Here is a 14747-nt window from a genome sequence, read left to right as displayed (position 1 = left end):
TAAGTTTATATAAATTTGTCAAAATCTTCAAATGGATATTGAAATTTACTTGTAAAAAGGACAAGTTCAGTGCTAAACTTCATCAGCTTAATCTGTATTTAATCTAAGAATCTCCAGAATTTTGTTGGTCTTTTAGCATGGCATACAATAGAATGAGCTCTGGTACAAGTGGTTTCATGTACCAGAAATACATAATTATCTAATTATTCCACGATTGTCTGGCATGGTCCTGCCACATTTTATAAATGGCAGACATTCCTTAAATGTAGTGATGAGGCCTCACCTGTACACTCAGGGTTATAGCACTCTCTGCTTTCTGCCCATGGCCCTCTGCATTCAGAGCCCCCATGAGCTGCTGCGGTACACTGTCTGCTTCTCTGCTGGGTCCCATTCGAGCACGTCACTGAGCACTGACTCCATGAACTCCACTCTTGCCACTGCCCATCAACTGCCAAAGTAGAAAGAGAGTGTAAGAAGAAGATGGTCCAATAGAGAAGGCTTTACAGAAAGTATAATGTAAAATTAACCTTAGAGGTGAATCCCCATCAGGGAGCTCTGAATAAATATAATGGAAAATTGCATTGGCATTAGATTTTATTACCCCCAAACTATTATTACCTTATTTTCTCATTTCTATTTCATTTTATGTATACAGTATCTCTTTTGAGCCAATATTGCTTCAAGGAATATTTACTGATTACTCAACAATGCGAGATCTTGAGCACGGATATGAGTACACAGAACAGTGAATAAAACAAATCCTGACCAACAACTCATAAAGCTCATGTTTTAAAGAAGGAATGAAACAATTAACTACATGCTAAATAAATTAATAGTATAGCATTGTCTAAAAGCATAATTTCAAGACACTATACGAGTTTGGAGGGCCTGGGGAGTCTTCCTTGACAAAGTAAAGTTTCAGGCAAGTTGTGAAGAATGAGAAATAACATGATAGATGTTACGAGAAATAGAGAAATGAAAGAATATGAATCCTACTCTCAAAAAATTTGTAATTTAGTAGAAGAATTACATTATGCACACAAATATGTAAATAAAAGGTTAAAAGCAGTAATATCTTAACGTGGCATAAAAAGTAAATTATCACATCTACTTAGGGATAATTATGTTAGATTAATATGGTGAGATCTGGATAATTTAGACAAAGGAGACAGCACCCACATAGACATAATCCTACAGACCATAAACTAAAGTGAGCAAAGGAATTAGGCAAAAATATTTACCCAATTTAGAATGCATAAGCTAGAATATAAGTATTATAAATGCACTGGTATAGGACTGTCGGCCTTTTTTCCCATATCATTCCATGGTTCTTAGTTTCATTGCATTGAGAGACAATTCACCATAAACCCCAAATTCCAACATAAGATAATACTGCTGTGAAAACTCATCCACCCATCCAAACAAACAAAAAAAGCCTGGCAGAATATGAGTAAGTATTATCAACCTAATTTCAGGCCTTGCAGGTGGCTATTAAAAAATAAGACGGTTTAATAGGTATTTAGCTGTACTTAATAAACCCCTTGCGAGATTAAAAATCATGAAATACCAATTAAATCATCCCATTCATGTAATTTTAGCATCTCACTTCATTAAAAGTGCCTGACACAATCCTATTGGCGATGCAGTCCATTTGCCAGACAAAAAAGAAAAGTCTAGTGAATCAATGGAATGTAATAAAGTATCCATTTCCTCTCTATTTTGGCTTTAAAGATGAGTGTGTTTCTCACTTTAGAAGTTTGCTTTTCAAAGATAATACCTCTTGAGCTTGCATTATGAACCCTCACTATCCTAGGCATTCTTAGAAAAGTTTACAAAAATAAGATTCATACCTGCACCTTATCATCTATTGGCAAAAGAATATAGAGGTATTTAAATCTGTGATAACATTCAGAAAGCAACACAAACAAAGACGAATTCGATGATTTCAACCTGATTGAGTGCTGAGTGACTAGAAGAAAGGGATAGGTGATGTCCTTGAGAATTCTGACTTGAGGTAAACATGTAGTTATCTTTATCCTTTAAATGAATGTAACAGTTACAGACTCACTGGCAAAGAAGAAAGATTAAGTCTTCCCAGCTAAGATGTAGAGTTAGGTATGAGCAAGTCAAATGTGGAAATCAGACAGAAGATAATTTGGCAGGGTGCTATATTATTGGTGAGGAATAAGAAAAGACCTTGCTGAAAAGAGATTAGGAAAAATGAGAATATTTGTGAAATGTTTTGCTCAATAGGCTTTTCCTGAAGGAAGACTTTGCATCGCCATTAGTAAATAAATAAATAAATAACATTTTAAATTCATAAATTTATAGTATTAGTCATTCAGTCCTTTCTGCCAATGTACACATTTTGTTTTGATTGAAGTTCAAGAATGGGTTAACATTAAACTTTTGAGGGACTTTTTGAGGTTCAACACTACCAAACACATCAACAAGACATATATTTTGGATAGGTACAATTTTGGTTATAAAGTTAGTTACAGAAAAGGTTGCAATGAAAGTGAAGTCATATCAAGTGGATCTTTTTGATTTTCCATTTTACACTGAAAACTAGTTCCTTTTACTGAACATTTGCTGCACCATTATGAAAGACCTGATTTGACAAAATAACTGAGAAAAAAGAGGAAAACCCAATATTCCTTTAGAATGTGAAGTCCAAGTTACTGAGAAAATGGAAAATTGAGGAGTTAGAACCAGGGAGATATGTCAATTTAATTTAAAGCATTAGAAAACAGACATACACATGAAAGAATTTCTTTTAGTGCCAAATGTGGGACATTGTTTTATTTCTTTTTTTTTTTTTTTTGGTTTGGTATCCTTAAAGTTAAAAAAAATTGTGTTCTTTTTAGGGACATGAGACTCAAGATCTTTTAGGAAATGGTAGTGTTATTTTACCAAATTGGGAAAAAGTTGAGGATCTTGAGAGGTGAAAATTAAAAGTTTTCTGTTAGAAATTTAACAATTTCCAAGAAGGACATATGTATTATATTATAAGTATAAATGTCAAGATATTTAAAAATAAAAGCCATTCATCATATGACATATTTTATATTTATTTTTATAACTACTTATCTAAGTACTACAAGAAATGAAGGAGCTGCTTTTTATGTTTTTATCTGATGCTTTGTTGGGAATCCTTCATCCCTGCATTCAGGTTTGCTTTCCACTTGGCTGAGTATGGAGGCAGCAGAGGAAACTGACTCCATTCTCCACCACCCGCCTGCCCGTGTATACCACAGACTTCCAGTACCTGTAGGAGATACACTCTAGAATCACTGCAAATCCACAGACTTGAAAATACCTCAAAGCTTTCTTTGTAAAATTGTGTCCTTATTGAAAGATGATTAACATCTTATCATTCGGTCAGAAGAGAGTTCTCAATAATTAGGGAAAATGTAAACACTCCAAACCTCTTCTTGGAGCCCTTCAATGCACTCAAAGGTAAAGGAATACTAAGAAGGTACACCGTGACTCTGCAGACTCTGGGAAAACTGGTGATAAAGATTCACCAAGCTCTGCTCTCACGGAACATATAGTCTGAGAGGAAAGTGAAGACAGATGATAAACAGGTAATTAAATGAATAAACAAGAGAGTTTCAGCCAGAACTGTTTCAGCCAGAAGTGTTATAAAGACAATGTGATGAAAGAGGACAACGTGATAGGGTATGCTCAGCCATGCCTCTAAGAAAAACAAAACAAAACAAAACAAAACAAATATTAGAGCTGAGTCCTGAGTCACTAACAGGAGCCAGAAGTGTGAAGATCTGTGAAAATTTTTACACAGGTGCAAAGTCCTGAGGTCAAGAAAATTTTGTGTATTCCAGAAAAGAGAAAAGGCTGGGGCTTCTGGAGATTACAAAAAGGGGGAGTGGTAGCAGATGGGCTCAACAGAATGCAGAAGCCAAGTCCGTGGGGCCCTCTAGCCCTTGTGACCAAGTAAGATCAGAAGCCAAGAGAGACTTTTAAAGTAGAGAAGTGATCTGATATAATTTATACATTATAACATTATTATACATTAATGCTGAATTTTACAGTTGTGATGAGAATGGATTGAATAGGGCAAGCTTCAGTCTTGTGAGATGGTAGGGACTATACTGTAGCCCAGACAGAGGTAAGAGTAGCTTAGATTATGGAGCCATCAGTTAAGACAGAAAGAAGTGGGTGAACTTGTGATGCTGTGTAGATGTAGAGCTGATAGGTTTGCAGTGAAGTATAGTGAAACAGAATCCAGGTTGACTTTTAGATTTCTGGCTTACTGAAACAGGTAAATGGTGAGCCCTTATGCTGAACTGGATTAGAACAGGGATTCAAACACGACAAGGGGTAGATTGCCCTGATATCAAAATGTCTATTTTGAATATGTTGAACCTACCATGCCATTATAATCATAATGCAGGAGGTCATATATTACATTAACTCTGTTTAAAATTAGGCCTCCCAAATGTACTTGAGATGTAATCATCTCTCCTCTCTTTTCCTCTTTTGGAACACTGTTTGGTAAATACTGCATTAAATTACATAATTTCTTCTATAATATGCAGCTCTGTTAGGAATTAACGCCTTCTTAGGGGCGCCTGGGTGGCTCAGTCGATTAAGCGTCTGACTTCTGCTCAGGTCATGATCTCACAGTTCATGGGTTCGAGCCCCATGTCAGGTTCCGTGCTGACAGCTCAGAGCCTGGAGCCTGTTTCAAATTCTGTGTCTCCCTCTCTCTCTGCCCCTCCCCAACTCGTGCTCTGTCTCTCTCTGTCTCAAAAATAAATAAACTATAAAAAAATTAAAAAAAGAATTACCACCTTCTTAGGCTTTTTCCATTTCTCCTCATTTCCATCACAAGCATTTGAAGTTGGATTTTTTTTTGTAGTGTTATTTTTCAATTTAGAGACTCCAAATGCCTGTTACTTTATGAACCATCCTACAAAGGTGACTAAGAATAGAGAATAAATAAGGCTGTGTTTCAAGGCTGGGAGAGTGCTGAGAGATCAGCCTGTCTTACCATCATGCAGTGTGCTTCCTTACACAACAATGTCACCCTGGGGACAGTTAAAGTTTCACTTCAGCAATGTGACACATTACTATATTTTCTGGACCCAGAATAATTAAAATCACAGAGTCTAAATTGCTAGATTCCTGGGGTTTACTTCGTTATATGAACTTCCTCCTGCCATATATAGACAGTTGCTATTGTGTTCACCTGGAAGAAAATCCTGTCTCCCACATACAGAAACCAAATTAAATTCTGTGATGCATTTTAATGAAAATAGCGTGTTTCAGTGTATTTTCACATCTTTACCAATGACTTCTGACAATTAGAATAGGTTGGAGAACAATAACCACAAGATAAAGTCATGACTATTTTGGATAATAAAGTTATCATTTTGGCAACTGTTTGGGGTTGATTACTGCTGACTGATGATGTTATCTATACTTGGAAAGAAGAATTCTATCTTGTGGTAAAAGGCTATATGATTTAGTGATGGCAAATTTGGAAAATTCAGATTTTTACTGATTTGGGAGTTACCCAGGGAACTGAAAAGACTTAGTGAGGGTATAAGACTGAAATGTCACAAGCCAACCTCTTGCTTTGGGCATATGCTGGAGAGCATAAACCTAGTTCTTGTTTGCCATTTTCAAATATATCACAAGTGGAGAAAAACCACCATGAAATATCAGGTCATGATCTCACAGTTCGTGGGTTCAAGCCCCACATCGGGCTCTGTGCTGACAGCTCAGAGCCTGGAAACTGCTTCGGATTCTGTGTCTCCCTCTCTCTCTGCCCCTTGCCTTCTTGTGTTCTGTCTCTCTCTCTCTCTCAAAAATAAATAAACATTAAAATTTAAAAAAATTAAAATTGAAAATAAAAGCAAGTTTTCATGGTAAGGTCCAAGAAGAATAAACAAATAGTTGGGAGGTAAGTTAAGACAAAGTTTACATGAGAAAAAATATTAAATAATAAAAGAAAGCAAGCAAGCAAGCCAGGATTAATAGAGATATAATTTTTAAAAGTCTCATAAGCTAACACTGAAAGATCACTAGAAAAATGCCAAAAATCTGAAATGACATAAAATGAATACAAAAGCCATACAACAGACTAGAAGGTTAAGAAGACAAAAATGCAAATTAATTAAAGAACAGGTTAATGAGATAGCATTTGAACTTCAAATTATGACGTTCTCATGCAGAGACAACCAGGGACTTTTTAACCAAGGTCAGGCAAATGTTTAGCATCTTCCCACTGACTGCCCACACTGAAAGGTTTCCCTGCAGAGGGACTGAGGCCAGATCACCCCCTCACAGGTCAACAGGAGACTGAAGCCTCTTGATCTAGGTAACAGAGATACTTGGGTCCAGCTGTGTTTTTGAGGACTTATCCTTGGGTGATTCTTTCATTCTTCTTAGGATTTGCAAAAGAATATGAATATATCTGAAAAATACAACCTGACAGGATCTCTCTGGGAGGTTCTGGATTCACAGGAATGCATTTCCCAAATGCAGGACTGATCAACCAGTGTGACTCAGCCCACGGCACAGACTTGAATGAGCCCTTAGATTATATGTACTTCTCCCTAGTACTAACCAGGCAGAAATAATCTGTATGAGCCAAGGTCAGGTCACTACAAATTGTGCGACTTTGATATGTTGACTATTTAAATAACAGTTACTTAAGAACCAACCAATGCAAAAAGAATACTATGCTCCTCCCCTTGTATCTGGAAAGCATAAAGTAAATCTCCCATGTGAAAGGTACCCTCTCTATACTAGGAGGTAAAGAGACATCCTTACCACCAAAAATAGGAACTTCAGAATCTAGAAGACTAGATAAATACTTCTTTGTTATTTTTTTCTATGTACTACTCCAACCCAAATTCTGTTTAGATTTCCTTATTAACTGAAGCTCCCAAACTTAAATTTTCTTTGTCATGTCAATTCCTCACAGGTTTATTGTCTCTGTCTAAAAAGTATATAAAAACTGTCGGTCTTGGTCATTTCTTTAGGACTCAATTTCATTATTGGGCCTCTGTGTACATGTAATAAACTTTGAGTTTTTAATTAAACCAGCTGGAAGACCTTGAAGGGTAGAAGGGAAAATGCAATGTCTTCCTGTATAAATCTCTTTGAGTCTATGATTAACGCTGTCCATAAGAAACAAAAACAGTCATAATGTACTGAATTTATTTCACCTATTTCTTCTAAATCCTTTACTTTTAAAGTAATACTATCATAAAAATCATGATAAATATCCTCCACTTTAAATTGTTTTATACGTTCAAGATTCTGTCAACTAATTTTAATCATTTAACAATCCTCTAATACAGCAGGGTAATGAACGCTGGCTCCATTTTACAATTGCAAAAATTGAGAAACAGAGAAGATGAATACATTGCTTAAGTATACATTTATAATTAAAGATTGGGACTGAATCTTAACCCATGTCTTATGAATTCCAGACCATTGTGTTTGCTGCTGAATCATTTAATTCAATGTATTTATATATATTCAGCCTATACATGAAAAATAATTTGTCAATAATTCTTTCATTTCTTTTAGTCTTTAATCTGTCACTAAAATATTACTTATCCCCATCCTCTTTATTATTTGCACTTTACTACAAATAATACCAGAATGAGAACTGTCAAAACTGAAACAAAGAAGACCAAATTTGACATCTTCAACTACTGACTGAGGAAAATATTTTAAGTATTACTCCAAAGTACCATAGTAGAAAATCACTATGAACCTTGAGGCTTTGGACTAAATATTTAAGATTTTATTTTTCCCTAAAAACTTAATTTTGGAGAAGGCTACAGCTTTATTTTGGACATATATATCTATATAATTTTAATGGAGAGCCTACCTAGAAAATGTGAACATTCCATCAACTCTAACACTTTTATTTCTCCATTTGAATAATAATAAAAACCAAAAACATTAAACACAGAGGAATGTAAAGTGATTAAATCACACTAGAGAGGGGAATCACCAACAAGGTGACATCCAGGAACTGGTCTGACACTTACAGCTAGACTCAGTGCTGTTAGCAGCTTGCTTGGTGCTCATAGCGAGTCTGTGTTATCTCCAGTTGGATCTAAAACCAGTACATAGAATATTAACAGTAGAGAAGGTCACTCTGAGACTGTGATAAAGTGAGATAAAATGAAACATGGTCACAGTGTAACCCACAAAGTTCTAGACATTCTCTTCTCTCAGCTAATATTATTATCACTTCTTCACCAATTACAGCAAATTTTCCTTCCTCCTGGATTACTTGTTAAGATACTCAATAATAGAATCCCCCCTCCACTTCCTGACATTCTTAAATACAGAGCAAAGTCCCACTTCCTAAAACCTTCCTTGAAATCATCTCAAACAAGCCCAAACCCTTAATAAGTTTTTCTAAGTCCTTCTAACTGACATGCCCTACAATTCCATATGTTAATTTTCCCTCAGTGCCAAGAGTAACAAATTCAACTTCTTCAAGTACAAGTATCACCCAAATGTACTTTGACTATATATAGGGCCATGACATAATAATAATACTGATACTTATACACCATTTGCTTTTTACCAAGTTAGTACCTTTACAGCATCTCACAAGGTCCTCTCACAGTCCTGTGAAGTGTGTATACTATTGTCCCCACTTTCATCATACAGATGACAAGACTAAAAATCAGGGGAATAACACAGATATTAGAAGGTGATGCCTAAATTTAAATATATGTTCTCTTGTGAAAGTAAAAGTTCCACTATACTACATCAATGTATTATTAAATAGACCCAGAATATCTTATAATTTTTAGGGGCAATGAAAACTAAACATTTGGATATGTCTATGTCAAGAAAATCCATTCAATGTAATGTATTGGATACAGCTGGTACAAAGTTGCACAGAGAGATAAACAGGCAATAAAACCAAATTTCCTCATATACACTAATCTGTACTACTCTGAATTTGATGCTCAATTCGGGATTGCAATGAAAATTCAGAGAAAAGAAAAAACATAGGTTACACTGCCAGAAGTTCTAAGTTTTGTGAGATAAGAGAAATAGACCAAAGACCATTGGACACACACATACATACACACACCCTTCCATAATATCACATTTGATTATTAGTATAGATGGGAAAAGGAGAAAAAAGGGGTCACATTATTTTATAGCTGATGAATGAGTCATAGTGAATCCCTTTTGTTGCTCTATGCCTCTTGCTCACCTCCCTCCACCAACACTAGTATCTGTTCTTAGACATGGTACACAAGTTAGTAACTGGTAACTCACAATAGGATTTGTCATATCTACCTTTTCATTTCTTTCTTCTCTCCCTATATGGATCCCAGGTAGATAGTTTTCTCTCACTTCAAAAGAAGTGGGAGAAAGCTGGATATTGACTAAAGAAAGTATCTGATGAAAATAGGATGTCATCCCCTTTTAAGTTGATATTAAAATTTGCAAAAATGAAACATAATCATTATTTGATGTGAGCAATACACATTATACTATCCACTCCATTATAGTGGTTATATGTGTTTCTTAAAAATATGAAGCTGGAATGCTGTTGTGACATGATCCCACACAAATATCACTGCCCATTACCACAAGACACATGGTCAGATTTTAGAAAAGTGGTGAGTGGAGACCCAATTGGTTGTTTCCTTTTTAAAATTATTTTATGTTTGTTTATTTTTAAAATACAGAGACAGAGCATGGGGTGGGGGGCAGAGAGAGAGAGAGAGGGAGACACAGAATCCAAAGCAAGCTTCAGGCTCTGAGCTGTCAGCACAGAGCCTGATGCTGGGCTCGGACCCGAGAACTGTGAGATCACGACCTGAGCCGAAGTCTGACACTTAACTGACTGAGCCACCCAGGCGCCCCTCAGTTTGTTGTTTCAATTGTTTCATTTGTTCTCTTCTGGTCTTCATTTGATAACTGGTCTAGCCAAGGGGAACCAACGGTAGGTCTTGGCCCACTTTCTTCATTACTGATATACTATCTTTCACAGTCTATAATCACCTTTCATTGAGGTGGAGTGATTATATGTGTTATTCAGAACTGCATTCAACTTTTCACATGCTTATGTCTGTATCCTCTGAAGAGACTGCAAATTTCTTGAGATTACTCTTCTCAGTAGTGTCTTGCATCTCGTCGACACATGATGATGTTTTTATACATAGTGAAGGCACTTAAATTTAGCTCTAAGACAGTTCTAAGGAGATTACAAATGTTTGCGCAAAATAAATCTTACGTATTTCAAAGGCATAATGTCAAAATGTTCAGTAAAGTATAAAATCTTTTTTATAAAATCATAGTCATTAGGATTCCCTTCGAAGTAGTAAGGAAACTGGGATACAACATGGTAAGAGTTTTACATCTTTTAAGATATAACTGAATTTAAGAATGGAAATAATAGGAATCAGAAATAACATATGATAAATTTATTAGGTACCCAATATGGATCCATAATGCTCACCTATGAGAGAATATGAGCTAGACCAGATTTTCAAAAAACATAAACATAACTTTCAAAATTTAAAATTATTCACAATAGAAAGACCCAATTTTAATGGCCTTAGAGTGATTCCAATGACAGAGTAATACTGCTAAAACACAACTAGTTTAAAAACACATGTGGTTACCATTTCAGTGATAAAGCAACAACTAAATCAACTTAGAAAATTACATTTTCATATCTGATTTCTAACAACCTAGCATCCCTATCTACTGACCCCAAACATTTTACTCATAGAAAAGTTCATGGAAATTAGACTATGAAACATGGTTTGTGACATTTTAACTAATGATTAGTGTCATTTTTTTCTTTATACCTCTGGAATTAACTGAGGTAAAAAATGTAATAAAAACTAATATATTAAAAAAGATTATATAGTTAACTATTATTTTTAATTTCCACACATTACCTATTTTTTCACATTCATGGGCAAATAACAATGAACTATAGTTGACTCTATAAATGTCATAGCTCAGCAGTTAAAAAAATATCTAAGATTTGTATAGGCTGGCCCAAATCTTTGGAAAAAAAAGGCAGTTTGTAAATATATTTGTGTGTGTCCAAATGCTTGTTTGTATATTTATAGAGAGAGAAATAACAGAACAGAACTGATTTCATAAATAGATTTTCTAGGAATGATTTGCAGATAGGATCATAATTTTGACCCCAATATTCATAATTACATAAACATTGACTTCTATGAGTTATATTAATAATTTGTAGAATTCATAAACTTCTAGGAGTAAATATAACTACTACATCTTAAATGTACATTCCTGATACAGGAATCTAATAACCTTTCTCTGTAGTCAAAGGGAACAAGTAAGCTTGTTAGATGACTTGCATATCTACATTTTGGGTGGCTTTTCACAGTTCAAGATGTTTTAGATACTTAAAGTTTCCAGAGGAACTAAATCCTTGCCTCATGACACAGGATATTATCTCGGGGAATTGAGAATACAAATGGGACTGAATGTGAGCTAAATAATATGTTTGAAGCAACTATGTCGCTTGCATGCAGAATGGCCCAATGAAGAAGTCTCCCAAAGAGTAGATGAACGGTTATTTACATTGGTCTTTGCCATTCTTCTTAGCCTTTGCCATCTGCTACTCATGTCTATCTCTTTCTGTAAGATATGGCTTGGCTAGTCCTGGGAGATTCTATCATTTCTTTACGTGTATTTTCTCTCATAAATTGTAAGCTCCTTGAACTAAAGATAAGTCTTTTTTTTATTTTGTAGTTTTATAACAGATAATACATATATAACAGAATTATAAAGACTTCTCTCTGTAATAATGGGTGAAATTACCAAGTTCAGGCAGAACAGCATTAGAATATTTTAAACTAAATTAAAATTTAATATAAGAAATATACTGTATGAACAAACTATGTCATCTTCATAATCACATGAAGTTATATGTCACTAATGAGCTAACCATCTTAGGCATTTAGCAGTGAATCTATAAAGTCTGATTTCCTAGAAAGTATGTATCATTTCTATACATGATCAGTGGTGCATCCCCAATCCTTAACTGAATGAGTCTGAGGCAATAACATCAGAACAATTGCCTCCAAAACAGTCTCTCCAGTTATAGTATCCAGGCAATAGCTAATCTCATCTTTGGGACTCCTTATAATTTTCCCGGGGGGAGGACTAAGTACAGATAAAATCTTAGCAGAAAAAATTAATACACATATCTCTAGAAACTGAATAAAAGCGAGCTTTGGTATTCAGTCGAGGAAATATTATAAACCATTGCATGTGATTGAATCAAGGAAAGTACCCAGTTTTAAGCAAGAAACAGTAACCAAAGAGCACATTTTCCAATGTGACAGAATAAAGGTTGTACTTTTAATATTTCATATGTATACCAGGGCACATATACAAAACATACAAATACAAAGTTCACTAAATGCAGAATAGGCTCACCTGGGCACAGAGCAATATTACAAGGCTTATGATGTGTTTCAGGTCCTTCACATGGCCTTCCTCCATACTGAGGAGGTGTGCACGACCTTGTTCTTGTTCTTTGGCCTCGACCACATGTAAATGAACATAAACTCCATGGTGACCACTCCTCCCAAACTCCATGTACTGTAATAAAGCAAAGAAGCTTCAACAACAAAAGCAGAGAGAGAAAGTCATAACATTTTTTTCTTAATTTTTAAGAAAAAAATAATCTAATAGACAAGTATGAAAATATTTTTAAAGTACAGTTGAGTTAACATTCTTATTTGCCAAAAAAAATGAAGAGGTTATTTGAAAATTCATTAAAATAATGCAAAATTGTATGTTTTTTTTCCTGTATTTGAACAGTTATTTATGTCATAAACTTTATTTTCTTTTTTAATGGAATGCACCTCTCTCCTTCATGGTAAAATAGTCATGAGTTATTTTTAAATAAATGTAATATAAACTTATAAAATAGTATAGAAAATTAAATATCTTATAACAGATATGATCTTCTAGCATTACGTTTGTATTTAAATATGCAAGTGCCAACTTAATTTTTCCAACAGTTATAAAATTTCAGTATTAATGATCTTGATGGTGTCAAAAAATGAAAAATCTGAAAAATTAATGTTACGTATCTTAAATAGCTTTTAACATCACATTTAGAAAATACATGTATTTTTGCCATTTAAAAATGTGGGTGCTTAGAGTCACTTCTTTGAATAAGAGGGAAATTACAAAAACTGTATCTACTCGCATAAGATTCTCCTCTTTGCCCTCTTTTAAAGTGAGTGACAAATATGAAGATCTCTTTCTTCTTCCAATAATTTGATGCACTGAAAATCCTCCTAATAAATAAAAATTTCTAGAGAAAGAAAATGATCTACTTAGGATTATTCCTAACATAATTATACAATATACCAATACTTCAATTATACCATTACAATTAATTCAAACTAATCAGAAATATTAACATAATTTGTGCTCCTCCATAATAGCCACTGTGAATAAATATTGACATCTTATGCATAAAGTCCATTAGAGTTCACAGTTTAGATCCTTTCTTTGCCACAGTCAAATCACCAATCTCCTCTCAATTTTTAATATTTGTGAAAATGTATTATAAAATATAATATTACCATTGATAATATAAATAAGCACGCTGTGGATAATACAAATAAAAAGGAGCTGGGCAAAATGTGCTCTTTGGTTCAAAAGCTCCTGTCTTGATGTTGGTCCTACCATGCTCTTAGAAATTCATGAGCAGAGACGTTTGGTATGACACCCACTAGAATAGGGAAAGGGAATAGAAATTTATAAAGGATGCTAAAAAGATGTTCACTTTCTCCTCAACATTGGCAGGGGTAAATAGAATCCATATAAAGTGTCAGGGGTGTTATGCGAGTAACTATAGTATATCTAGAATCTTTTGCATGGATATGTTGACCAAGTTGTTACTTTAAAAAGCACATATAGGATACCTTAATTATGAGGCACCCCATTCTCTTCTATCTATGCTATTGAGTTGCCCCAACTGGTTGTGAAAATATATTCATATACTGAAAAAGTTAGCCAAATTTGAGTAATACTCTGTGAAAAATTATTCAAGTTTCTGTGAAAGTTGCTGGAAAACATATTTTGAAAATATCACATAGAAAAGACAGTAAGAGAGTGAAAGAAATTAATATGTTTACATTTTCTCATTTAAGTTTGGAAAAGCAAAGTTACTCTGTAACCATTGGTCTAAAGATAAATAATGAATCTGTATTTAACTCCAAAAAATTACATATATCCATATATTTACATATAGGTATATATGATCAATGATAGCAAAATATTTTTATAATATTACATATGAATGTTTTTGCCATATAAAACATATATCTTTAATTTTTGCTTTTATTTTTAATTACCCATATTTCTACATTTAAAAACAACTTTCTCTTCCCCTATTGTCTATACTGTATTAATAGACTCCATTGTACTCATATTGCTGGTTCTGTTCATTTTATCCTCAATCAAATCACACTGCTCTGTATTCATTGAACAAACCCTGAAAAAAAAGCTGCTAAATTGGCAGATTTTTCTCTATTAATCTCAAAGAAATGTTAATTAATCTTGATGGTTTAAATCATTAAGCTGGGATCCTTTGAAAAGTATGTCATTCCCTACTTTTTAACACTCTTTATTGTTCTATGGTGAAATTTCATGACTCCTCCATCATTTTAAAAAATCAAAAAATACTTTTTTTATTTGAAAAGGAAATAAAG

The 14747-nt window shown here is 34.1% G+C and overlaps 1 protein-coding gene across 3 annotated transcripts in view; it reads right to left on the bottom strand.

Moving 5' to 3' along the window:
- The window catches only part of ADGRB3 (adhesion G protein-coupled receptor B3), a 719614-nt gene that overhangs the window by 400988 nt on the left and 303879 nt on the right, over nucleotides 1-14747 (bottom strand). For all 3 annotated transcript variants that reach the window (XM_029944937.1, XM_029944936.1, XM_029944938.1), the window contains exons 5-6: nucleotides 12454-12618; nucleotides 284-448 (exon numbers count right to left, since the gene is read on the bottom strand). In XM_029944937.1, coding sequence (XP_029800797.1) covers nucleotides 284-448; nucleotides 12454-12618 — 330 coding nt within the window. The remainder of the gene's footprint in view (nucleotides 1-283; nucleotides 449-12453; nucleotides 12619-14747) is intronic.

The sequence above is a fragment of the Suricata suricatta genome, chromosome 7, assembly GCF_006229205.1.
Source record: "Suricata suricatta isolate VVHF042 chromosome 7, meerkat_22Aug2017_6uvM2_HiC, whole genome shotgun sequence".
In the NCBI taxonomy this organism is placed as follows: Eukaryota; Metazoa; Chordata; class Mammalia; order Carnivora; family Herpestidae; genus Suricata; species Suricata suricatta.
Note: the sequence above shows the minus strand (reverse complement) of the source record. Positions and strands in the feature narration are given on the sequence as shown.